The sequence below is a fragment of the Acomys minous genome, assembly GCF_964271855.1.
Source record: "Acomys minous genome assembly, chromosome: 20".
Lineage (NCBI taxonomy): Eukaryota > Metazoa > Chordata > Mammalia > Rodentia > Muridae > Acomys > Acomys minous.
The window spans coordinates 1,685,265-1,709,440 of NC_140502.1; the positions used below are offsets into that span (position 1 = coordinate 1,685,265).

Here is a 24,176-nt window from a genome sequence, read left to right on the forward strand (position 1 = left end):
ATAGCTCTTTCTTGGCACAAGGAGAAGAGAGGGGAACCCTGAGCCCTGCCAGCTTGCTTCAGGCTGCTCTCAGGCAGCCAGCTTGGTGGCTCCTTGCCTCCCTGGTCTCTGGTTCCCCTTGGAGTCGGCTTGCCTGTGTCTGGCTTTTCTCCCAGAATTCCCATGCAGGCTCTATTTAGCCTTGCAGTCCAGCTGGGACAGAACTGTCCAGTCATCCCTGCCCCCGACTCTGCTTCTCCTTGGGAAGCCGACTGCGTTCCCGGCCCATCCTTTAGTTCTTCAGATCACTGCTCTTTGGCGCGTAGACCTCTCATTCGGTCTCTAAGCTGCCACGAGACATAAGAACGCTGAAACGACAGCGTGCGTGCACATCTGCGTGTGAGCTGCTTGTCAGGGAGAATCATCATCTGGCTGCCTCTAGGGAGGGAATGGGGCCTGTGGAGCAGAGCTGCCCCAGCCAATCACAAACCACATCGGGAACTGCAGTCCATCTTTAAAAGCCACGAAGAATGACGTCGTCTTCTCCTCCTCCTCCTCCTTCTATGTCATTTAGGTTTGGGTGGTTTGTTACACGCCAGCAGCTTACTGATGCAGACTCAGAGTGGAATTACTACACAGATGGAATCGATCCCGTCTGAATCGTCATAAGCACTGCTCATTGTTGGGTCCGTACTATTACCCCGCCTAGCACTGCGGTGAGGAGTGGGGGGTGGCGAGCACACCTCACAGAGCTGAGGGTGACAGAGATCCCCCCAGGATGAGGCTGAGCGATGTCTGCTACCCTACAGACAGTGGGCAACGCCAGGTCTCGTGTGCCTGTCCCTGTCCCTTTGCTAGTGGCAACGCATTGGAATTCCCGTGTCTCCGGGACTCTAGGCTTCTCTTGTGTGTCACAGATGGCACTGCCCTCCACATTCCTCCTGGCAACCCCGTGCTCTCTGCTGCCTCCTTGGAGCTCTCCTGTCAAGCTCATGTAACTTCCCAGGAAGCCATGATCCGGAGGTGGCTCCAGCTAGTGCCTTGGTGAGCCGACACGTGACACTGCTAGGGCATCTCCTATGTAGGAAGTGTGCGAGTTTTACCTTAAGCTATCCTATAGGATTTCCCAGAACACAAACAAACAACAACAACAACCACAGCCAAAAAACTCCCCCAAAAAATAAGGCAATGGGTTCTGTGTAGCCCTGTGGGGAAAGGGTGCGGAAGCAGGGGTATACAGTGGGAGTCGCCTCAGGCGGTTAAGGCTACGGTTTGGGTCTGAAATGTCTCCCACAGGCTCGTGTTCTCACGGTTTGGTCCTTACTTGGCCCAAGTTGTACTTTGTCGTGTCAAAATGCATGGTCCCCTGTTTGTTATACTTCCAAGGCTCTGGAGCTTTTAGGGGGTGGAGCCTGGCTGGTGGAAGCAGGGCATTAAGAGTTGGCCTTTGAGCCGGGCGGTGGTGGCACATGCGTTTAAACTCAGCACTCGGGAGGCAGGGGGATCACTGTGAGTTCGAGGCCAGCCTGGTTTACAAAGTTAGTTCAGGACAGGCAAGGCTACACAGAGAAACCTTGTCTCGAAAAACCAAGAGCTAGCCTTTGAAGGTCTTATCTACCCGACTCTGGCTCAGGTTCCTTCTCCACCGCGACGGAGCACCCACATGCTCCCCTCCCCGTGACCTACTTCTGTGTACCCCCTCCTCATGATGGACTGAGGAAACCCCCGAAACCAGAAGCCCAAGCCGTCCCTTTCTAAGGCTGCAAAGTAACTTCTAAAAGTTACGAAGGCTAAAACGTCTCAACATGTGCCGCCTCAGGGCTGGCTAAGGGTCAGATTCTTTATAGAAGCACTGAGAAAATGAAGGAGAACTTCCTTATAAACCTCCACCACCCTGTCTTTGTGTAGTGTGACGTGTCCTTTTTACAGCACTCGGGGAGGCAGAGGCAGGCGGGCCGCTGTGAGTTCGAGGCCAACCTGGTCTACAAAGCGAGTCCAGGACAGCCAAGGCTGTCTCGGAAAAACAAACAATACAGAAACCACTTCAAATACTAATCTGTTGTCCTTAGACTGGATCTAGGTGTGTAGCGCAGGGTCTTTGTGATCTGGGGCGGGGCATATCTCAGAGGAGTGGAGGTCAGGCAGCTGCCCATTGGCATTTCAGGGGTGCAGGGGAGCCAGGCAAACCAGGTGCACTTCTTACTTTTGGGTTGCTGAGACCCGACATGACAAAACAACTTCAGGGAGCAACCATGTGTTTCGGCTCACCATTTGTAATATAAGCGCTCTTGGCAAACTGTACGTGCTGTCGGCACTTGCTGAGTACTTAACTCCGAGAGTAAGATCCATTCCCCCTATCGCGGATTCAACCAGGTTTATCTCACTTGTCCTCAGAGACACTTTTCTTGGGGGGCGGGCAGGCTGGCCTCCTGCTTCTGTGACAGGAAGAAAGGAGGACAAGAGCTAAAAGGAGAGATAGAAGGCGAGCCATTTCTAACAGAAGTCACTGTTATTTATCCTGTGGTATAAAATGCCTGTGGTGGGAGGGAGAAGTGGGAGGCTCGTCAGCGCAGAGAAACCCTCCACACTAGCTGGAAATAGCCCCACCAGAACCCCAGCCTGACTGGCAGACCCAGCTGGGCTTTCCCAGTCTTTCCGGGGGATGCTGTAAGTGTTCCTCCCCTCCATCCTGCTGTGATGTTAGCTCCCTGTTGCTTGCTACTTTATTTATTTATTTATTTTTATTTTATGTGCATCGTATGTCTACGGGTGTCAGATTTTGGAGTTACAGACAGTTGTGAGCTGCCATGTGGGTGCTGGGAATTGAACCTGGGTTCTCTGGAAGAACAGTGCTCCCAACCGCTGAGCCATCTCTCCAGCCCTGTTGCTTGCTAGCCTAGTGGGCTTACTCTGGGTAGCTCTGCTGGGTGCTGTGAGGGTCTGATACGTTTCCTCTCTCATCTCTCTGCCTTGCGCTATTTGTGCTTTTCCTTGTTACATGTTTAATAACTCACTCAAAAAGGTAAAGCTATCGTAGATAGCTTTTCTGTACAGAATACTGTTTCAGAGGGTTCAGTCTATTAAGGCAGGGAGGCGTGGTCTGCCTTATTTCATATCTGAACAGGAAGTAGAGAGTGATAAATAGTGGTCAGGAGTGAAAATATCAAAGACTTACCTTATAGACTTACTTCCTCCACTTAGGCTCTACACCCTAACTTTTCCCTGCCCTCCCCCTCCCCTTCCCCCTCTGCTTTGATCTTTCTTTTATTGGTTTTTCGAGACAGGGTTTCTCTGTGTAGTCTTGGATGTCCTAGACTCACTTTGTAGACCAGGCTGGCCTCGAACTCACAGCGATCTTCTTGCCTCTACCTCCCTGAGTACTAGGATTACAGGTATGCACCACAGTGCCTTGGCCCCCTTTTGATTTTTTCAAGACAGGGTTTCTTTGTATAGCTTTGGCTGTCCTGGATCTAACTCTGTAGACCAGGCTGGGGGAAAACTCTGCCTCCTCCTGAGTATTGGGATTTAAAAAAAAAAAAGCCGGGTGTGGTGGTGCATGCCTTTAATCCCAGCAGAGGCAGGCGGATCGTTGGGAGTTCGAGGCCAGCCTGGTCTACGAAGCGAGTCCAGGACAGCCAAGGCTACACAGAGAAACCCTGTCTCGAAAAACAAAACAAAACAAAACAAAAAAATGTGAACTACCACCCTCCCCCACACATCCTAATTTTTAAAACATACTTCCAAATTAGCACTACCTGTTGGTGTTGAAACACACGGGGTCAGTTCATATTCAAAGCACACTGCCAGAGAAGTTGTTACTGAGGTGGCTGAGGATGCAGGGCTGCTGCTGTTGGCAGGTGTTTCAGAGGTTGCTGCATCTGCAGGGAGAGAAATTTACATTTACCATCCCGCCCCCCCTGCCGCCAGTTGTCCCTTCGTTTTCTTTCTTGGTGAAAAAAAAAAGGGGGGTGGGGTGGGTTGTGGATATGGATTTGGAGCTGGGACAGAAGTGAAAGATAAGGGCAAACAGACCTGCAGAGCATTCTGCAGGTATCTGCCAGCCCATTCCTAAACACGCAACGCTGAAGGAACGGGATCCATCCCTTCGTACTGTCAGGGCTTGGGATAGAGTTAGGACAAGGCCAGTTCTACTCAGTGAGATAGACAAGATGATTGCCACAAACAGAGGCCGCACAAAAGGCTGGAGGTGTGGATCCAAGAGATTTATTTGTTTATTTATTAGTTTTTTGAGACAGGGTTTCTCTGTGTAGCCTTAGCTGTCTTGTACTCGCTTTGTAGACCAGGCTGGCCTCAAACTCACAGCGATCCACCTGCCTCTGCCTCCCAAGTGCTGGGATTAAAGGCGTGGGCCACCGCAACCCAGTTTTATTTATTTTTGAGACAGGCCAGAACTTGCTATATGGACCAGGCTGGCTTCAAACTCATTGGTATCCGTGTGCTTCTGCCTCCGGAGAGCTGGGGGCTAAAGACGTGCACTACCATCCTACGAATTTTAAAGTAGTAAATGGAGCAGGCATGAGGATTTAGCTCTGTCGGTCGAGTGCTTGTCTAGCAAGCCCCAAAGCCTTGGGATTGGTCCGCACCACAAAACACTAGAATTATAAAATAAGTGGGAAAGAGCAGCAGCTATTCTTGAAAAATGTATTAAACGGTGCGTGTGTAGTAACATTGTAATATTAATACAGCAATACAGCAGCTTAATGTATATAAGGAAAGTTATAATATGTACAGTAATTAATACATAAGCAAAATATAGTTGTATATTGTGCATTTTAGCTCATTAAAACACATTAGTTCATTAAAAGGCATGGGAAACCAGTTGAATTCGATAAAGATTAAATGAGCTTATGAAACAGCCTCAGTGCTCAAATTAAGTTCCTACCACCACAGGCAGCGCGGAGCAAGTAGGGACACGCAGCTTTCCGGCCCTCTCTCATCCTGAGAGCGCATCCCGAGCGGCTCAGCTTCCACCCTGCCCCCCGAGGCCCCGCCCCTTGCACTAGCTCCGCCCACGAGGGCGGGGCCCGCTAACTTCCCGGCGTCCTGCGCGGGCGGGGCGAGGGGCGGGGCGTACGCGGAGGCGCGGCTGTCGCGGGACGGGGGTGAAGAAGAAGAAGAAGAAGAACGTGGCGCGCTCGCCGTAGGGCCTGCTGCTCCGAGGCGAGCGGCGGCGGAGGCGGCAGCGGCGGCGGCATGCGCGTGTGAGATGCGGCCGCGGGTAGCCCGGACGCGAGTGGCGGCCCCGGAGGCAGCGGCGAAGGCGGCGAGCGCGGCCTCCTCGGGGAGCGGCGCGCGGTGCATGAGGGCGAGCGCGCGGGCGCTGTGCACCCGCCGGCCACGCCGCCTCTATAAACACTTGTTTAGGACTCGTTCGCCTCGCTGAGGCCGCGGCGGCTGCGGCGCCGAGCATGGAGCCCCAGTCCGAACCGGAGCCCGAGCCGGAGCCCGAGCCCCGGCCCCTTGCAGAGGCCTCGGCCGCCGCGCCGTTGCGCGCCCCGGAGGTGGCGCGGCTCCGCGAGGAGCAGGAAAAGGTAACAGGAGGCCGCGCTCGGTTCCGGTCCTCGCCGGCTTCCGCCTGCGGCCGCGGAGACTCTGGCCAACCTCTCCCGACGCGGGACCGGGAGCCCCACGTGCGAGCCGCGCGGCTTCCGGCTGCGGGGACCCCCGCGGCGGGGGAGGAAGTGGGGGAGCGGGGAGAGAAACTTTTGTCACGTGCATTTGTTGTCTTTTGTCTGTAGCCCTTTGACCTTCCCCGGAAGCGTTGCGGGGCGTGCAGGGCGTGCGGGGGATGGGGATAGCCTGGAATGGTTGAGCATATTTTGGGAGAGCGTGACGATTTTTATTTTATTTTATTTTATTTTATCTTTTTGGTGGCGAGATTGCACGGTTAGGGGAAGTGGTTGTCCCCTGTACCCCTGTAGCTTAAACGTTGCTGAACTGTGTGTACATACACCCACGCGCGCACACGCGCTCACGTGGGGTCTTTAATTTGAGCGAGCGTCCAAGTTTGACTACGTTGGTGATGATGCACTTCCTGTGCAATCCCAGAGCTTTTGGGGTTTAGTAGTCAACAAGAGAGAAGGCCTTTGTTTTAAGTTTTTTAACTTCAAGCCTATAATAAATGAGACTTTTTTTTTTGTTGTTTTTTTTGTTTTTTGTTTTTCGAGACAGGGTCTCTCTGTTAGCCTTGGCGGTCCTGGACTCACTTTGTAGACCAGGCTGGCCTCGAACTCACAGCGATTCGCCCGCCTCTGCCTCCCGAGTGCTGGGATTAAAGGCGTGCACCACCACGCCCGGCTGAGACCTTTTTTTTTTTTAACTACTGGAGGAGAGGAGATTGCTTTGAATTTCCAAATGGTTTTGTTTGTGTGTGTGTGTGTGTGTAAAGGAAGTGTGCTGGAGTTAAGAACTGCAGCCTGATTGTTAAATGTGAAAGTGTCCCGTGGATTCTGTATAGCTTTTCAAGTTGAGTCTCCTAATGTACCTTGGAATTCTTTGAAAAGAGACATTTAATTTGCTTAAACGCCCCATGTCGAATTGAGAGATTCTCATGTATTATAAATGTTTATGAAGTTGCATCAAAACCATAAGGATTTGAGAAGCTCCATTTTTTTTGATATTTAAATAGTTTTATTTGCAAACGTTATTCATGTTATTTATTTGTAATGTACTCCTTGGGAATTTTTTAAATATGTATATATTTATTTCACATTTGTTTTCTCCCTTTGAGTCCCCCCCTTCCAACTTCATATTGTTTTTCTTTTTAAAAATAACTCATTCCCCTAGTGTTGCCTATATGTGTTTGGGTAGAACCATCTACTGGAGCATGGGCAGCTTACCAGTCACCACAACATCTCAGTTAAGGGTGGGGCCTTGTGAGCTCCTACCCCATCTAAGCTTGAGTTTTTGCTGTGAAATCCAAACTTTTTACTTTTTAAAAATATATACCTATGCAAAAATGTCTATGAAGTATGGTTACGAAGTTATACTTAGGTTAGCTAAATGAAGGCTTTTTAGGCTTGGAAACCACCTGTTAACAAATTGTAGGAGGCTTTCCTACTTTGGTTGGCTCCTGTTCCTTATCCTTTTTGTTTTTTGTTTTTTTGTTGCATTAGATTTTTCCATTTTTCCTAATATATAATACAATTACTGGGTTTTAAGCTTGTAGTTCTTAAAGATGGCAACTTAAGAACTACTAAACCTGGCTTAGTGTAATCTAAAGAACAAGACAAACATTTGCTTTCCTATGAATTTACGCGTCTAGGAGAGCTATATTATCAACCCACTTTTTAATTTTTGAAACAAGTTCTCTTTAAGTTGTCTAGGCTGGCCTTGAACTCCCGCTGTAGCCCTGGACTTAAAGCTGTGACCTTCTAGACTCAGCCTCTTAAGTAGGTGGGATTTCATACCTGTGACATCAGACCTGACTTAATCCCTTTATTTTATTTTTTATTTTTTGGTTTTCGGAGACGGGGTCTCTCTGTGTAGCCTTGGCTGTCCTGGACTCCCTTTGTAGACCAGGCTGGCCTCGAACTCACAGTGATCCACCTGCCTCTGCCTCCTGAGTGCTGGGATTAAAGGTGTGCGTCACCATGCCCGGCCCAATCCTTTATTTCTTAAAAAGAGGAAACAGATTTTGAGAAAGGAAAATACATGAAAAGAAGGAAAAAAGCCCCACAGAAAGCCTCGGTACTGTTGACAAAACAATTTACCTTTCTTAGGAGGATGTGTAATGGGTAGAGGTAGACCGTGTGTCCGTTGCCTTTATAGTGTAAAGTTTGAGTCATGCTGACAGTATGTTTCCTCCCATGTATCATTTTTTTAAAGGAAGGGAGAGCCTGTGTTTTATTTTGATGCTGGTGTGAGTGGAATACAAAGGGTGCTTTGGGGTGTTCTGAACAGCTTGCTGTTGTGGGTTAATCTCATACTTGAGGGAAGTACCTGACTTGGCTGTTAAATCCAAAGGGAGACTGTTTTCAGTGGATATGGACCTCAATACTCAGGACCATAGTCAGTCCGGTCTTGTGTTAATGTTAATTTGGCATAAAAACTAAACCTGCTTATCTGTTTTGGTTATGTAAAATGCCTCCCAGTTCATAATAAGGCCCTTCAGTATTTACTTAACAGACTGATCGAAAAATCTGCATGGTTGACAGGAGATTCACAAGGCCTTAACAAAACACACCGGTGAGATAGCTGAGCTTTAATTAGAGTTTTGCAAAGGAAAGCTTTGCTTTGTAAATAGTGAACTGGTGATTTTGTGAGGGACTTTGCTTAGGTTTTAAAGCCAACTCAGTGTTAACAGTCCTGCTGCCTCTGGTGTAAAAGCAGAAGCATTTGACACTCTGAATATAAGTGGAAAAATGTCACAGTAGCTTTGTATCCATGGTCACCTAGTACCCTTTATGTCTGTCAGTCTTCCTTTCCCGGTGTGGGTTCCATGAGAGGGAAGTAAACTTTGAACAAAATGATGTTTTGTTTTGATGGTTTCATGGCGGTATCTACTTTACTGGTTTTGGCTGCAGAAAGGGATCTGAGCTTATTCTGTGAAGGTTTAGGGAGCATTTCTCAGTACCAGGCTTGCGGACTGTAGAAAATGCTTAAGCTAATGCCGTCGTTTCTTTGAGATACCACTAAGGGACCAGGTTTTATCCTGGCCTTTCCTTGTTTGGTCCTGGCTGGTACTAGAACACTGAATCAACGGATGAAAATTTGGCAGCTTGAAGAAAAGGATCAACACAGCCTGAATGAGCTCCACCATCCCCAGAGAGCGAGGAAGTGAGGGCGGAAGTAGATGGACAGGGTCAGGGTCAGCGTGTTAATACTGTTTTCACTTTCATGTATGCAGTCAGTGGTGACGGTCAAACCCCTCTCTCTCTCTCTTTGTTAAAACTTGTTATTATTCCTCCCCCCCCCCCCCAAGACAGGATTTCATGTATCCTTGGCTGTCCTGGACTCGCTTTGTAGACCAGGCTGGCCTTGAACTCAAAGCAATCTACCTGCCTCTGCCTCCTGAGTGCTGGGATTAAAAGTGTACACCACCACTGCCTGGTGATTTCGGTTTTCAATAAAGGTGTTGAAACTTAATTTCTGTGCAAACAGGTTTGTTATAATATCCTTAATTGCTAAGCATAAAAATAAATATTGCCTAGGGATTTTTTTGTTTTGTTTTTGTTTTGTTTTTTCGAGACAGGGTTTCTCTGTGTGGCCTTGGCTGTCCTGGACTCACTTTGTAGACCAGGCTGGCCTCCGAACTCACAGTGACTCACCTGCCTCTGCCTCCTGAGTGCTGGGATTAAAGGCGTGCCCTACCACGCCCGGCATTGCCTAGGTTTTGAATACCAACCAGTTACATAGGTTTATTTCTTAGTTACTCTAGTGTTCATTTAATTTACTGAAAACATTTCCCAGTTAGGCTTTTCTCAAAGATTTTGCATAATCTTTCTGGTAAAAGAGAAGAGAGAAACTCGGATTATCTTTTGTTTTGTTTTACTTTGCTTCTTGAGATAGGGTCTTAGTATATAGCCCTGGTTAGCTTTAAACTTGCCTGCCTCAGCCTCCCCAGTGCTGGAATTTCAGGTATGTGCTACCACACCATGTAGTGTTGTGAGCCACATGTATAAAGGTTTGGTAGAAAGATGTCCAGTCCATGGAGTTTATGCAGCCTGGGTTCCCCTTCTCCCCAGCATCAGGGACAGGACTGTGGTAAAGTAATATGGGTTCCTCTATGGTGGGTCCTCTCCCCCAATATCCGTTACAGGACTGAACTTTGGTTTCTTGGCTAAGGCCACATTTCTGGGATAGTGTTTCATTCATATCTGTAGACACTATTAGGCTTCAGTAGTAGGTTTTTATTATCTGAGGGAACAGGATACAGTATGTTTCCACAGGCTATTTTCAGGACAGCAGTGAGAGAGGGAAGATCATTAGGATACTTTCTTTAACACTGAGGGCCTGAAGTAATTATCGCTTGGAATTTGAACTAACTAATGTCTTCCTTTTACTAGAAATTTGGAGAATTAGATGCTGTAGAAATAAATATTTTAATCTTTTCTTGAAGGCGAACATTAGTGGAATCTTCCACTAAGATTAGCATTTTTGTCTTGGTGAATTCATGTTGGTTTAAGGAACTCTTTCTTGTCAGTACAGTAATTGGAATCCAAGTCAGAGGATTCAGTCACCTGACACTTGTTGAGTGCCAGCATGTTGTGCTGAGAGCTCAGGGTGTCACACGAAGAGGTCGCTCTGGGGGAGACATGTAGAAGGCACATTTACACGCCTGATGGTAAGTGATTGTTGAGGATAAGCAGAAGCGTACTGAGAGGCATGGGCTGGCGGACAAGGCTCCGCATAGAAGTCATGTAGTGCGGTTTCATTACAGCAGAAACCTCAGGGAGTGGGCGTGGGCCTGTGTGGAGGAAGACATTTTGGAGAAGAGTTTTAAGCAGATGGTAGTGAGTCAGGCTGAGAGCACTGCTGGCTCTCTTCACTAAGGGTTTTGAATTTCATTTTTGCAAGAGAAGCCATTGGAACACATTTGCGACTGTTCTTCAGTTGTAAGTGTCCTTTTGTCGCGCGTGTGTGAAGAAGGGAGGGCCAGGCTCACGTTGCCGGGAGTCCACTCTGTCCAGGCCGAGCCCTGTGCTGGAGTCATCATGAACACTGATTCCCAGTTGAATAGTTTGAGCTGTTTGTAGTTTTTGCTGGACCATCTCGTGGGGTGGTTCTGCTTGCATTGCTGTTCCTAGGAAGTGGTCACACCAGTTTCCACGCCTGCCAGCTGTGATGTACAGTCGAGGGTCTCTACATTTTTCACTACTTTAACACCTGTGGTAGTGTCCATCTCTTTCATATTGCTAGTCATCCTAGTCATGACTGAGGTTGATTATCTTTTCCAGTGTTTTTGAGCAGTGTTGACTTTTAGCTTCTTCAAAAGAAAATAGCCACTGGTTGCTTTTCTACTTTCTGTGGGAGTATTTGTCACATTCTAGTTGATTCACAGTAACAGTTTATACATTTTTGATAAGAGTTCATTTTTAATTATGGGTTGTAAATTTCTTGCTGGTCTGAGGCTTGAGTTAACATTCTGTAATGTTGTCCTTTGGTGAGCTAGAATTGTTGATTTTATTTCCTTTGTAGTTAGTCAGTGTTTGCTTGGAAATGGAACTGTGGGCATTTGGCAAGTCCTTTACCACCGAGCTCCGTCCCAGTCCTGTTTTTTTGTTTTTGTTATTTTCGTTTTTCAAGACCAGGGTTTCTCTGTGGAAGTGTCCTGGAAGTCACTTTGTAGACCAGGCTGGCCTGGAACTCTGAGATCCACCTGCTTCTGCCTCTCAAGTGCTGGGATTAAAGGCGTGTACCACCACCGCCCGGCCCCCAGTCCTGTTGTTAGGACATCATTTCTACTCATGTTCCGGACTTACGTTGTAAATACTACCTTGCATGTTGAGATCAGCCGTTAGTTCATTATTGATTTGGGTTCACTTAGGGATTGAGGCAGTCTCTCTGTTCTGCATCTAGGTGTTTAGGTGCCACGTCACCGTTCACTAGGGTGCTTGCTTTTCTACTTCCTTGTCCTCTTGGTTATGACAGGTGATGGCTATGATTTGTCTTTCAAGTCGGCTCTGATGGCTTGTTATTCCTGTGGCCAAGATTCTGCTGTTAATCATTACGGCTTTCTAAGTTATCCTCCCAAGAGTTACTTGTTCTTATTCTGTATGTGTTCACGTGTGTGCTCTGGTGTGTCTGTGAAATCAGCACCACTGTGGCCTTGGTTCTCAGGTGGCCGTGCTCGCCCAGCAAGTGCCTCTCATCCGTTGAGCCATCGTGCTGGCCCTGGAAGTTCTCTTGACATCTGGTAGTGTAAATTTAGTGGTATTAATTTGAGATTGCCTTGTCTCTCCCAGTCATTGTGCTTTTGGGGTTTTCCTGCCTTTGGTACTATTGGGCTTGCAAATGTAACTTACATAGCTAGCCTCAGGAGTAACTATCTAGGAAACAAAGGCCAAGGAGGTGTTTATTGTCAGTACACCTGCTTGCTTATTTATTTACTTATTTTGCCTTTTGGTGGTGCTGGAGATGGAACCTAGTGTTTTGTGCTTTACTCCACTGAGCTACATCCCTTGGTGCTTTTTAATTTTTTATTTTGAGACAAGGTTTTGCCAGCTAGCCCAGGCTGGTTTCAGTCTTGCAATGCTCCCATCTCTGCCAAGTAGGTGAATCATAGACACATACCAATGTGCCCAATTTATATTTGCTTCTTATCAGATAAAGTTTCCTAGCTGGACAGTGATGGCGCACAATCGGGAGGCAGAGGCAGGCAGATCTCGGAGTTCGAGGCCAGCCTGGTCTACAGAGTAACTTCCAGGACAGCCAGGGCTACACAGATAAACTCTGTCTAAAACAAAACAAAACAAACAAACAAACAAAAGAAAATTTCCTTATAACAGCTTCCTGAGAGCTTTAATGATTGAATATTGAAGTTTAGAAAATGTTTTTTTCCTGAGTTGAAAAATTACAGGTTGAGATGAGTCTATTTGATAATTCCAGTGTTGACGTTGTTTTCTGTTTGTTTTGAGACAGGGTCTTCCCGTGTAGCCCAGGCTGCCCTAGAACTGAGGAGCTTTCTGTTTCCGCCTTCCCAGTGTGGGGGTCACAGGCCTGTAGTACCCAGCTGTTTTTCCCTCCCATTAAAAATTTTTTTGTTTGTTTGTTTGGTTGGTTTTTGGAGATAGGGTCTCTCTGTTAGCCTTGGCTGTCCTAGACTCCCTTTCTAGACCAGGCTGGCCTTGAACTCAGCAATCTTCCTGCCTCTGCCTACTGAGTGCTGGGATTAAAGGCGTGCACCACCACACCCGGCTTGTTTTGTTTTTATACATATGAATGTTTTTTCTGCATGTAGGTAGTCCTTAATGAGATCAGAAGAGGCCATGGATTCCCTGGGACTGGAGTAACAGGGTTGTGAACAGCCTGTGGGTGCTGAGAACTGAATCAGGGTTTTACGCAAACCAAGAAGAGCTCCTAACCACTGAGCGAGCATCTCCCGCTCTTCCGTTTTCAAGGAAGGAGGAGTTGTAAGAATGCTCGCTGTGTCGTGTGAGGTGCAGTTCATTTTGTAGGTGGGAGCTGTGCAGGCCTTACTGTTTGCAGCTTCTGTTTCCTCTGTGCCATGTCGGTCATGAGCCATGAGACAACCTAAGCCTTGGGTTTGGGGGGAGTTTTAATATACAGTATTTCAAGGTGGGAAACCTTCCTTTCTCATGCCCTGTTTTAGCCTTTCTTGTTTTCTTTTCTATTTGTTACACTGAACTACAAGTGTCTTTGTTTACATACACATATTGGCGAGATTACACGTTTGTGGGAGAACGTGTCCTTTTTTCTTTCTGAGATTGTGTGACTTCAATATCATACATTCTAAGTCCATCCGTTTTCCTGCAAATTTTGTGATTGCATTTGTCTTTAGAGCTGAACGGTCTCTCTCTCACACACACACACAAACACACACACACACACACACACACAGTTTCCCGCACCGCTCGATCTCTGCACACAGAGGCCGCAGTCATAAGCACCGCTGTCCCATGCTGCCTGCCGTCCTTCTCCAGCAGCCTGTACTTTATGTTCTATTTGGATTCCTGTGTTCTAGGTTTGTCCTGCAGTTGGGACCATGTATGGGTACTAATCAGCCTTTGACCTGCCCCGCCTGACACCTTCTCCAGGCTTGTTTTGTTAAGCTTACTCTTTTATCCCTGACTAACATTCCACTGTCCATCCATGGGTCCTTGGCTTGCTTTTCACCTGCTGGACACACAGGCTCTTCCTGCCTTGTGGCTGTTGGCGAACAGTGCTGTTCTGAGCTAAGCATCTGAGTCTCTGTTTTCATGGGAGGAGAGTGGTTCAGTCCTGTAGTAACAGGACCCACTTCCCACAGGAGCTGGGCAGCCATATTCCCACTGGCAGTCTGCGAGCGTGCCAGTGTCTGCACACCCTCGTCCACATTTCTCCCGTCTTTCCAGCTATGGCTGTCTTAATAGGCTTGAAGAGGAATTGCAGTGTGCTTACAGCTGCTGTTTCTCTAATGACTAAGGCTGTTGCCCAACTCTTCACATGCCCATTGGCCATTTGTGCATCCTCTTGGAGAAATTTCTATTCAGATCTTTTGCCCATATTTTAATTGGTCTGTCATTTTGTTGTTGAGTTACAGTACTTACATATATCTGGATTTTAAACTTTAATATGTAACTTACAATGTTTTTCCTGACTTCTTAACTTATCTTTTTGGTAACGTCGTTTAATGCACCAAAGTTAAAATTTTTCTTTTAGGTTTTATTTAGTGTTGTGTGTGTATGCTGTGGTGTCTGTGTGCATGGTGGTCAGGGTCCATCTTTGTGCAGTCTATTCTGTCTGTGGGTTCTGGGGATTACCCATTGGGCCACCTTGAAAGCTTAATGGCAGGATTGTGTGTGTGTGTGTGTGTGTGTGTGTGTGTGTGTGTGTGTGTGTGTGTGTAATTTCATTAGCTCTTCCAGAATTAACTCTTTTGAGGTGAACTTTTGGATTGTGTTAAATTTATTAATATTTTCCTTTTAATCTCTCACATTTGTGTTATTAACATATAAAACATTTACATGGCTCGAAATCACAACTCCTGTGTGCTGTCATAGATAACTATTTTAAATTTATTTCTGGTTTACCTCATTGTCGTCTGTCCTTTAAACAAGTGACACTCCCCTTCACCTCCACCTGCCTCCTTACACAAAAGGTAGCACAGTCTATTTTGCCTCTTGTTTATCTTATTAAATGAAATAGCCAGTAACTTTCTACTTCCTAGAGATACCCTATTTTATACTTGTCTAATACTCCACTGCACAGGTAATCATTTTCTGTTACTAACCTTCTACATTAAAATTTCATGTTATTAACAAGTAATTTCACTGCTGTCTTCCTCCTGTGTGTATGCGCTTTGATCTGACTCCGTCTTGTGTGTTCTCATGTCCGGTCTCCTCCCCAGTCGCCACCCTGCTGCTTGCATGTCTTCCTCTTAACCCAGTGTGTGGTTTCCATATGAAAGACAGAGCAACACAGAAACCCTGCACAACTTGTCTGAATCTGGCCTGTTTTGCAGACAACACAGCCCCCCCACCCCCTTCTTTAGTGCGGAATAGTGTCTTTTTGGGATAGAGTCTGAATCCACACTGATGTTGAACTGCTGTGTTACCTAAGGATGGCTTCCACTCTCTGACTCTCCACCCCGAGTGCTGGGATTGTAGGCTTGTGTCAGCATGCCTGGTTCATGGTGTCTTGGGCATTGACCTCAAGGCTGTGTGCCTGTTAGGCAAGTGCTTTACCCACTGAGCTGCTCCAAGTATTATTGTTATGCCCCATTTTCTTATTCGGTCTGTGTTGACGATCAGACTGATTCCATGTCTTTACTGTTACGGCTAGGGCAGCTGTATGAAGGCTGTGCACATCTCTTTAGTATGCTCCCTTTCGCTGCAGTCCCTGAAGTGGCATAGCTGGACCGTGATGTTCTAGACTCTGTGTGTGTGTGTGTGTGTGTGTGTGTGTGTGTGTGTGTATCTGCCTCTTCTCCCCTCCTTGTTTTTCAAGACAGAGTTTATGTGCACCATATTCATGCAGGTGCTCTTGGAAGCCAGAAGAAGGTGTTAGTTGTTGGAGCCTGTGTAACTGGAGTTACAGGCAGTTGTAAACCATCCAGGGTGGGTGCTGGGAACTGAACTCAGATTTCTGGAAGAGCAGCAAGTGTTGTCACCTACAGAGCCACCTCTCTAGTCCCTTCTGATAGTATTTCTAGCAAATGTTTGGAAGATGTTAATGGAATGGTCTGGGCCTACTATAGTTCTAAAAACATAGACAAACTTGTTTTCTAAAGGACTATTCGAGTTTTCCATTTCTTACTGTGTCAGTTTAGGAAAGTGATATTTATATATTATATTGCATATAATATATTACATGTAACATATTTTTTTAAACCAGTAATTTGATAGTGAATTTTAAAACTTGCTGTTATTTATCATTTGATTTGTCTTCCTAGGAGTTTATCAGGCAAAAAAATTGTCTCAAGGATCAACTTTTGGCTTTGTTAATTTTTCTATTTTATAAATACGTTTTTTCCTTCATCAACTTCTGCTTTAAAATTTTTCTTCCTTTAAGATTTTTTCCCCTTGTTGTTAAAAATTATTAACATTTACTTTTTTCTTTCTTTTTTGGGTTTTTTTTTTTTTTTTTTTTTTTTTTTTTTTTTTTTGGTTTTTCGAGACAGGGTCTCTCTATGTAGCCTTGGCTGTCCTGGACTCGCTTTGTAGACCAGGCTGGCCTCGAACTCACAGCGATCCGCCTGCCTCTGCCTCCCGAGTGCTGGGATTAAAGGCGTGCGCCACCACGCCCGGCTTTTTTTGCTTTTTTTGAGACAGGATTTCTCTGTGTAACAACAGCCCTAGATGTCCCGGGCTCGCTTTGTAGAACAGCTGGCCTTGAACTCACAGAGAGCCTGGCTTTTCTTTCATACTTTGCAGTTTGATTTTTTTTTTCTCATCATTGTCTTAGGTACTTCATCTATATTCTAGGTCATTTTCATTATCAGTTAAAACTGTTTCTTGCTGGGTGTGGTGGTACACACCTGGATTCCCAGAACTCTAGAAGGCAGAGGCAGAGGCAGGCAAATGTCTGTGAGTGAGGCCATCCTGGACAGCTAAAGCTACACAGAGAAACCCTGTCTCGAAAGGGGAAAGCCAACAACAACAAAAAAAAAAACCAACCAAACTGAACAAAAACCCCCAAAATCTGTTTCTTAATATCTGTTGTATTTATTGACCTATGAGTTACTTAGACCTATGTTCTTTAACTTATAAATATTGAGTATTTTCTGTTGCTGATATCCATATTTAATTTACTATGATCAAAGAACATATAATTGAAAATTGGACTATGATTCCTGTTTTATGGTTGAATATAATTATTGGTAAATCATTTTTTCTTTTTCATTCGTTCTTTCTCTTTTGCATATAAATTTAATTTCTAAGTTCTTGAGTTTGGCATGTCTTCTGCTAGCTCCAGTTGGTTGAATGTTTTGTTTGTGTGCTTTATGGTAATCCTTTTCTAGTGCTCTGGGCTATCAAGAGGTGTATATTACTTTCTTCGTTATGGTTATAAATCTGTCATGTTTATTGTGTACAGTTTAGGATTGTCATAACTTCTGGTCAGTTGACTTTTTTTACCATTTTTAATGTTTATTTTATTTTTTTAGTTTATCTGAATATGTTCTTGTCTTCAAATCACTTTTATTAGATATTAGTATACAGTTGTGATCTGTCATTTTTAACTTCAGTATTTGTGTTTGAAGTATTTTTATTATAAAAAGCATGTAGTTGTGGTTTTAATTGTCAGTTGGCATCTTTTTTATTTAGAGCAGTTATGTCATCTAGACATAACCATTGAAACCTATCACTTTTCTATTTGATTTTACTTTTTATTTTAAAATTTGTTGTAAAAAAGACATCACTGTCTCTAAGACTTTTTTCTAACTTTGGAAAACTAGATTATAATATTAAACAATAGCTCTGGTTTCTATCTTACTTATCTATGGACAAATACCTTTTTGCTTTTTCTGTCTCTGCATTTGACTAATCCAGGTAGCTCATGTAAGTAGTCCTGTAGCTTTGTCTTGTTTGTACTGGCCTGTTTGACTTAGTGTAATATGTTCAAAGCATGCATGTTGTAGCATTTATGATAATCCTCCCATTTGCTGTGTGTGTATGATGTAAGTGCCTGCATGTGTACTTGTGTGTGCATTTCTTTGTATCTGTGTGTTTATGAATGTGGCTCTGCATCTGCACTTGCCATGGCGTGCGTTCGGAGGTCAGGACAGCTGCCAGCGTTAGTCCTTGCCTGCCACATTCCTTGAGGCTGTCTGTTGTGGCTGCTGCATACACTAGATAGCTGGCTGGCCTTTGGGTTTCTAGGCTTCTCCTGTCTCTGCCTCCCATCTCCTTGTAGGAACCTAGGATTGCAGGTGTTTGTGTGTTGTTTGGATTTTATGTGGATTCTAGGCGTTCACACCTAGGACCTCATGGCAAGTGCTTTTAGCCGCAGAGCCAGCCGGCTTTCCAGCGCTGTTTGGGTTTTAAGACAAGACCTGGGTAGGCAGGCAGTCCCCCCGTCTGCAGGCTTGCTTTATTGTGTGTCTTAGAATTGCCTGGAACTCATGCTCATGCCTCAGAATATCACTGCTACTGGTCCAGAATTATTCCTTTTTAAGGGTTAGTAATAGTTCATTGTGTTCAACAATGTGTTAGAAATTGTTTTATACGATACTTCTCTGAAGGTGGACACTTACACTGCCTCCATTTTGAAGGTTATGTATTGAAGTTATTTTTATAAAACAGTGTTCGTTTCTCTTAGCTTATTTCTTTACCTGGCTATCACACGAATAATTGAGGTTCTTTTATAATACAAGGCTTCACAATACAACCTTGAGCAGCTTAAATCTGTTTTTTACCCTCTATGCTATTTTGTCTTACTCCCAGCAATCATCCTAGTGATACTTGGACTTTGTAGCTTTCCTTGCCTCTGCTTTGAGTGTAATCAGAGGCTACATACAGTGTGGATCATAGAGTAGGTGTCTGTGTTTAGTGTTTGAGGAACTGCCACATGACTTTCTACAGTGACTGTGCACTTTTACCTTCCCAGAGCAGTTGTCTACAAACGCAACAATATTTGCTGTTTTCTGTTTTATCTTTTAAATGGTGGCCAGCCTGATATGTGTGAAGTGGTATTCTGTTTTATCTACTTTCTTAATGTTTCTCTGTCTTTTTTCATCTTGTCTATCTTTGAGTTATTATTTCTTCCTATTAGTATCTTCATGATAGATCATTAAACTGCATTTGCACTGTACTGTGTGTTCCTTAATATTCAGTGTGCTACGACTTTATATTAGGCTTGTCCCACGCAGGTCCAGCATGCAATCGTTTACTCACCCTACCTCTTTTTTTTTTTTTTCCTTTCCCCCTTCTTCTCATATTGACTGACTGATTGATTGATTGAGCTTGGGTTTCAATCAATAGCTTTGACTGGTCTGGAACTCTCAGAGATCCAGCTGCCTTTACTTTCTGAGTGCTGGTACTGAAGGTGCAATGTCTTGCTTATTGCTTCAGTACATTTTGATGGTGTGCATTTTGGTAATTTTAACGCTGTATTTAATTGTTGCATGTGGTGGCTGGTATTCATCTTGATACCCATCCCTGTGACCCAACTATTGCAGCTGCTCTGGGGTTCTTTTTGCATGTTACTGAAGACTGAAAATCAGTGAACTTCTCAGTTACCTGTTGGAAATCTTTCAGTTTTTCCTTCATGTTGGAGGATGTGTTTGTTGTGCATATACTAACAATGATAGAGTCTTCAGCTATTATTTTTTTAGTACTTCAAGGATTTATTCTGTTGTCTTCCAGCTTGTGGCAATTTATATGCTTAAGTTAGCTCTAACTTAATTTGTTGTTGCTCCTTGAAGGCTGTCTGCCGTTTCTGGCCTCTCACCTCCAGCCACAGCCAAAGTTCTAACGACACTGCTGTGCACAGGTGTTAAGAAATACTGACTAAGCCGGCGTGGTGGCGCATGCCTTTAATCCCAGCACTCAGGAGGCAGAGGCAGGCCGATCGCTGTGAGTTCGAGGCCAGCCTGGTCTACAAAGTGAGTCCAGGACAGCCAAGGCTACACAGAGAAACCTTCTGTCTCGAAAAACCAAAAAAAAAAAGAAAAGAAAAGAAAAAAGAAAAAAAAAAGAAATACTGACTTACGTTGTGCTTAGTCTCTGTTACATTGGCTATGGTAATTTTAGACACTTCAGTTGTATGGTCTTTCTTTCTTTCTCTTTTTGACTGCCTGCCTGCCAGCTTCCCTCCCTTCCTCCGCTTCTGTCTGGTGAATGGATTTAGGGCTTTGCACTTGCTTGGCAGGTGTTCTGCCAATGAGCTAGAACCACAGCCATTTAATTCTTTTTTAAAAAGAGATTTCTAGTGAAAATTTTCTTCTCATATCTTTTCTTGTGTCCTTTTGCACATGTACGTTGTAGTTTTAGTGGCCTAGTTTATTGATGCTGTTGTGCAGATTGTGTAAGTTTTCTGTTTTGATTCCTTTCTTGTACCTGCTGTTTGGTCCTGTGCTTCTGTTGTGGCATTGTAGTCATTTTGGGTTAAATGCAGGAATGGTAGATATGTCTGAGGAAAGTTCTGGAAGAGGCTTCACCTGCCTTTACATAGGCAAGGTGTGATCTGATGAGGGTTAGCCTGCTCCTGGTGGGGGCTGAGCTGAGTGAGGGCCAGGTGCCTGCTGTAGTGAGTGCTCTGCTCTTTTTGGTTCCTTCTGAACTCTGAGAGCTCAGCTTGTTTACAGTTTTGGAAGCTTATGGACTCTTTAGTTTTTGTTTTATTACAACTTCTCAAAATTTTGATTTAGCCTTTTGGCCTTTTTAGCTTTAGGATTTGACAGGCATCCTTGCATGGAAACCAGCCATATGCTTACATACTCTTAGGTCTTACGGTTCTCTGTCTTGTTAGGCACTCCTGTCTGCTTCTGCCCTCAGCTGTGGTAGTTTGCTCAGGGCCCGCCATAATGCTCAAGTCTAACCTAGGCACAGAAAACCCATGACTTCAGAGATCAGCCCTGTTTTCTCAGTTCCCTCTAAATTTCTAGTCCCTTTTCTGTTAGGTTGACAACTCTCGGCTGCCTTTAAAAGTGTGATTTTCTTTTTTCTTTTTTAAGACAGGGTTTCTCTGTGTAGCCTTGGCTGTCCTGGACTCCCTTTGTAGACGAGGCTGGCCTCAAATTCACAAAGATCTGCCTGCCTCTGATTAAAGGCCTGCCCCCCCTCTTTCTTTCTTTCTTTCTTTCTTTCTTTCTTTCTTTCTTTCTTTCTTTCGATTTTCTTACCTATCTGGTGTTTCTAGTTTTCAGGGAGTTTTGAACTTACATAGTTAACTTAATTTTTCTACAGTCTGACTGACAGTGGTATATCTAAGTGCAAAATGGTATTTCAGATTGCTTTAATTTTGCTTTTGTATTACTAGTGAGCTACCCCCCTTTAACCACTTGTATTTTCTGTTGAATGAATTGTTTCCTTTGAGTGTCACAGGCATGTTGTTACCCTAATCTGTGTGACAAGTCTCACTACACTGGCTCTTTTTTTTTTTTGTAATTCACATTACATCCCAGTCACAGCCCCTCCTTCCTCTCCTCGCAGCCCCACCTGCGTTCCCTGTTTGCCCTCCTCCCGTACTTCTCAGAGGAGGGAGTCCCCCACCCCCACCCCAGCAAATCAAGTTGCATCAGGACTGATCGATCACATTCTCTTCCGCTCACACTGGCTATAAGTCAGTTGTAAACCACAGAAATGCTTGAAAGGACTTTCTGCAAGAATTGGCTGTGTAAAGTCTCCTCCCCCCTTCTCTCTCTCTCTTTCACCTCTCACCCCCCCCATGGGTGTGTGTGTGTGTGTGTGTGTGTGTGTCTTGTCTGTCTGTCTGTCTGTCTTGCATTTATTTAGCTACTAGTTGTCTCGGGTGGCTCTTGGTTATGGAGCTCTTCACGCCTTCTTATTACCGTGGTCCTCACATGTGAAATGGATCAGTTAGTTTGGGTAGCAGCAGGCATGGTGCCTTCTCCACTCTGGGGCTGTAGATGCTCAAAAGGATTTCCGTAAAGGCCTTTTCTTAGTGGAAACATAGTAGTGTTTCTAGAGGAACATATGCAAGTGGACAGGAAATGATGATGTTCCTAGGCCACAGTAGGTATGCAAGCTGTCCAGGCAGCCTTAGATCCAGCAGTATAGCTCAGCCCCTCTGTAGTCTCGAAACCTGCAAAGCACTGAGAATAGAGTCATCTGTGAAATGGCCATACATAATGGGCCACCTAATTAATACTCAGCTTTCGTAGCCAATGTTAGATTTATAGGGGATATTCTGTAGCAGGGTATGTGTGCTGTGTACTAAAACATACCAGATTCTTTCCTGTTGTGGAGACAGACTAGTTACAGCTGGTGATGACCTTGAATTTCTGATTTTTCTTCTTACCAGTGCTGGGATTTCAGGTGTGTATGCGCCTCCATTGCTGGGCTGGGGATTGCACCTAGGGTCTGTTCATGCTTGGCAAATATTCTACCAAGTTAGAACTGCATGTGTGCCCTAAAACACACCACACTCTTAGTGTGAATAAAATCTGTCCCTGAAACGTTTGGCTTGTGGTTATAGAGCCACACTTTGTTTTGTTTTGTTTTTTGAGATAGGATTTCTCTGTGTAGCCCTGGCTGTCCTGCAACTCACTCTGTAGACCAGGTTGGCCCTGAACTCAGATCTTGCCTCCCCAGTGCTGGGAGGCCACCACCACCTGGCAAGCCACACTTTTAAAAAGGATTATTAATATACTGACTGCCTCTGTGGATGTGACCTCTGCCCTCTGGAGCTTTCAGCCAGTAGTGGAGTTCCTGGACACTTATTTTAAATAATCCCAGGAACAGGTCAATGTCTCCATTCTTAGGATGCCACAGACTGGGAATGTTAACACTCTCAAAATTTCCAGTAGAAGAAAGGTGTGTGTTATCAGAACACGTGGGATTTTGAGCGTCAAATCATAGGAGTCCTAATCTGTAAGGAAGCAAGAGATGAGAGGGGAGTGGGAGGGAGTGTGGGGTCTCCCAGTGCTGGCTGAGATTTGGCTAAACTATTTGATTTTATCTGAGCTAAAGCTTTAACATTGAAATGGTTTTTCTTAAATTTTATTAAATGATTTATTTTTATTTCATGTGCAGTGGTATTTTGCCCAAATGTATGTCTGTGTGAGGAGGGAGTTAGCTCCCCTGCATCTGGAGTTGCGGACATGTTTTAAGAAGTGCCATGCTGTGCTGTAACTGCATTTAAAGAGTTGGTGGAAGTTTCACTTTGGGTACATGACAGCTATAAAGTTGTGTAACGTTGAATTGGCTTTCTTCTTTTAGTGATTTATTTATTCTTATTTCTTATGCGTTGGTGTTTTGCCTGCATGTATGTCAGTTATGAGTGTATTACAGACTGGTGTTACAGATGATTGTGAACTGCCTTGTTGGTGCTGGGAATTGAACCCAGGTCCTCTGGAAGAGTAGCCAGCTCTCTCAATTGCTGAACCTGAGTTGCCTTTCTTTTGATCTGGTTTTACTACACTGACCCTCAGTTTATCGTTTGCTGCATCCTGACTCACTCCTTTCAAGGCTTTGTTTAAAAGATGAGTAATTGTCTGAATTTTTGTTTTTAGAGACAGTCTTGCTACCTAGAAACCTGTGGATACCCCGTCTCAATTTCCTGAGTGTTGGGATTACCGGCGTTGTGCCACCAGCCTAGCAAGAGTTGTGATTTTTGTTGAAATAACACTACTTTTATATAGTTCTTTGTTGTAATCATCCTCAATATCTTCTTAGCTGACAGCCTGCCTTTTTAGAAAGTTTTTTTTACCCTTTAGGAAGCTCTCAGGTGACCATGCTTACTCGTCCCCGCCCCCTTCAGTCAGAGATAACCCTCAGCGGCCTAAGAGGAAGCTTGCAGTGCAGCGAGGGGAGCTGACCTGGTGAGGCTAGGCGGCCTGCAGAGCTGCCCCCAAACTGCTCTCCACACAGTCACCCGAGCTCGCAGGCGCTGGGAACAGCTTTTGAAGTAAAGCCTTCCTGAGAGAAGCATCAGAGTGCGCAGTGCATGTGGCCCTCCCTGCAGGCTCCTGCACCAGTCCAGCACTGTCCTGCACGTGGACGGCGAATGGGTTGATGCCCCCTTGTGGTCCATTATCAAAGTAAATAGCACAAACACAAATAAACATAGGAGTGCTCGCTCACTTCATTCCTTTTTAAAGTAATGCTTAAAAACAATTTCTGAGGAAAACCAGGTGGTCTTTTTTCTTTTAAACATGAGTTTAATGGCCTTACAGTTCTTCAGGCATAGTTTTGAGTTTGAGTGCTGTGCTGAGTGCATGGAGAGGTGGCGGCAGTGACTGGAGAGGCCCAGACCTTCTTGCCACAGTTACTCTGCCGGGTTGGAGGCAGGCTTGTCCAAGAGGTTGTGCACCTGGGGGTTTACAGCTGACTTCTCGTGCCCTCTCCCAGGACAACTTACTTCATATCAAAAGCAGGCTTCCTTTCTTTAGA

The 24,176-nt window shown here is 45.1% G+C and overlaps 1 protein-coding gene across 1 annotated transcript in view; it reads left to right on the forward strand.

Moving 5' to 3' along the window:
• Positions 1-5,062: 5,062 nt before the first annotated feature.
• Positions 5,063-24,176, forward strand: part of URI1 (URI1 prefoldin like chaperone) — a 58,458-nt gene continuing 39,344 nt past the window's right edge. The window contains exon 1 of the mRNA XM_084770245.1: positions 5,063-5,531. Coding sequence (XP_084626371.1) covers positions 5,409-5,531 — 123 coding nt within the window. The 5' untranslated portion in view covers positions 5,063-5,408. The remainder of the gene's footprint in view (positions 5,532-24,176) is intronic.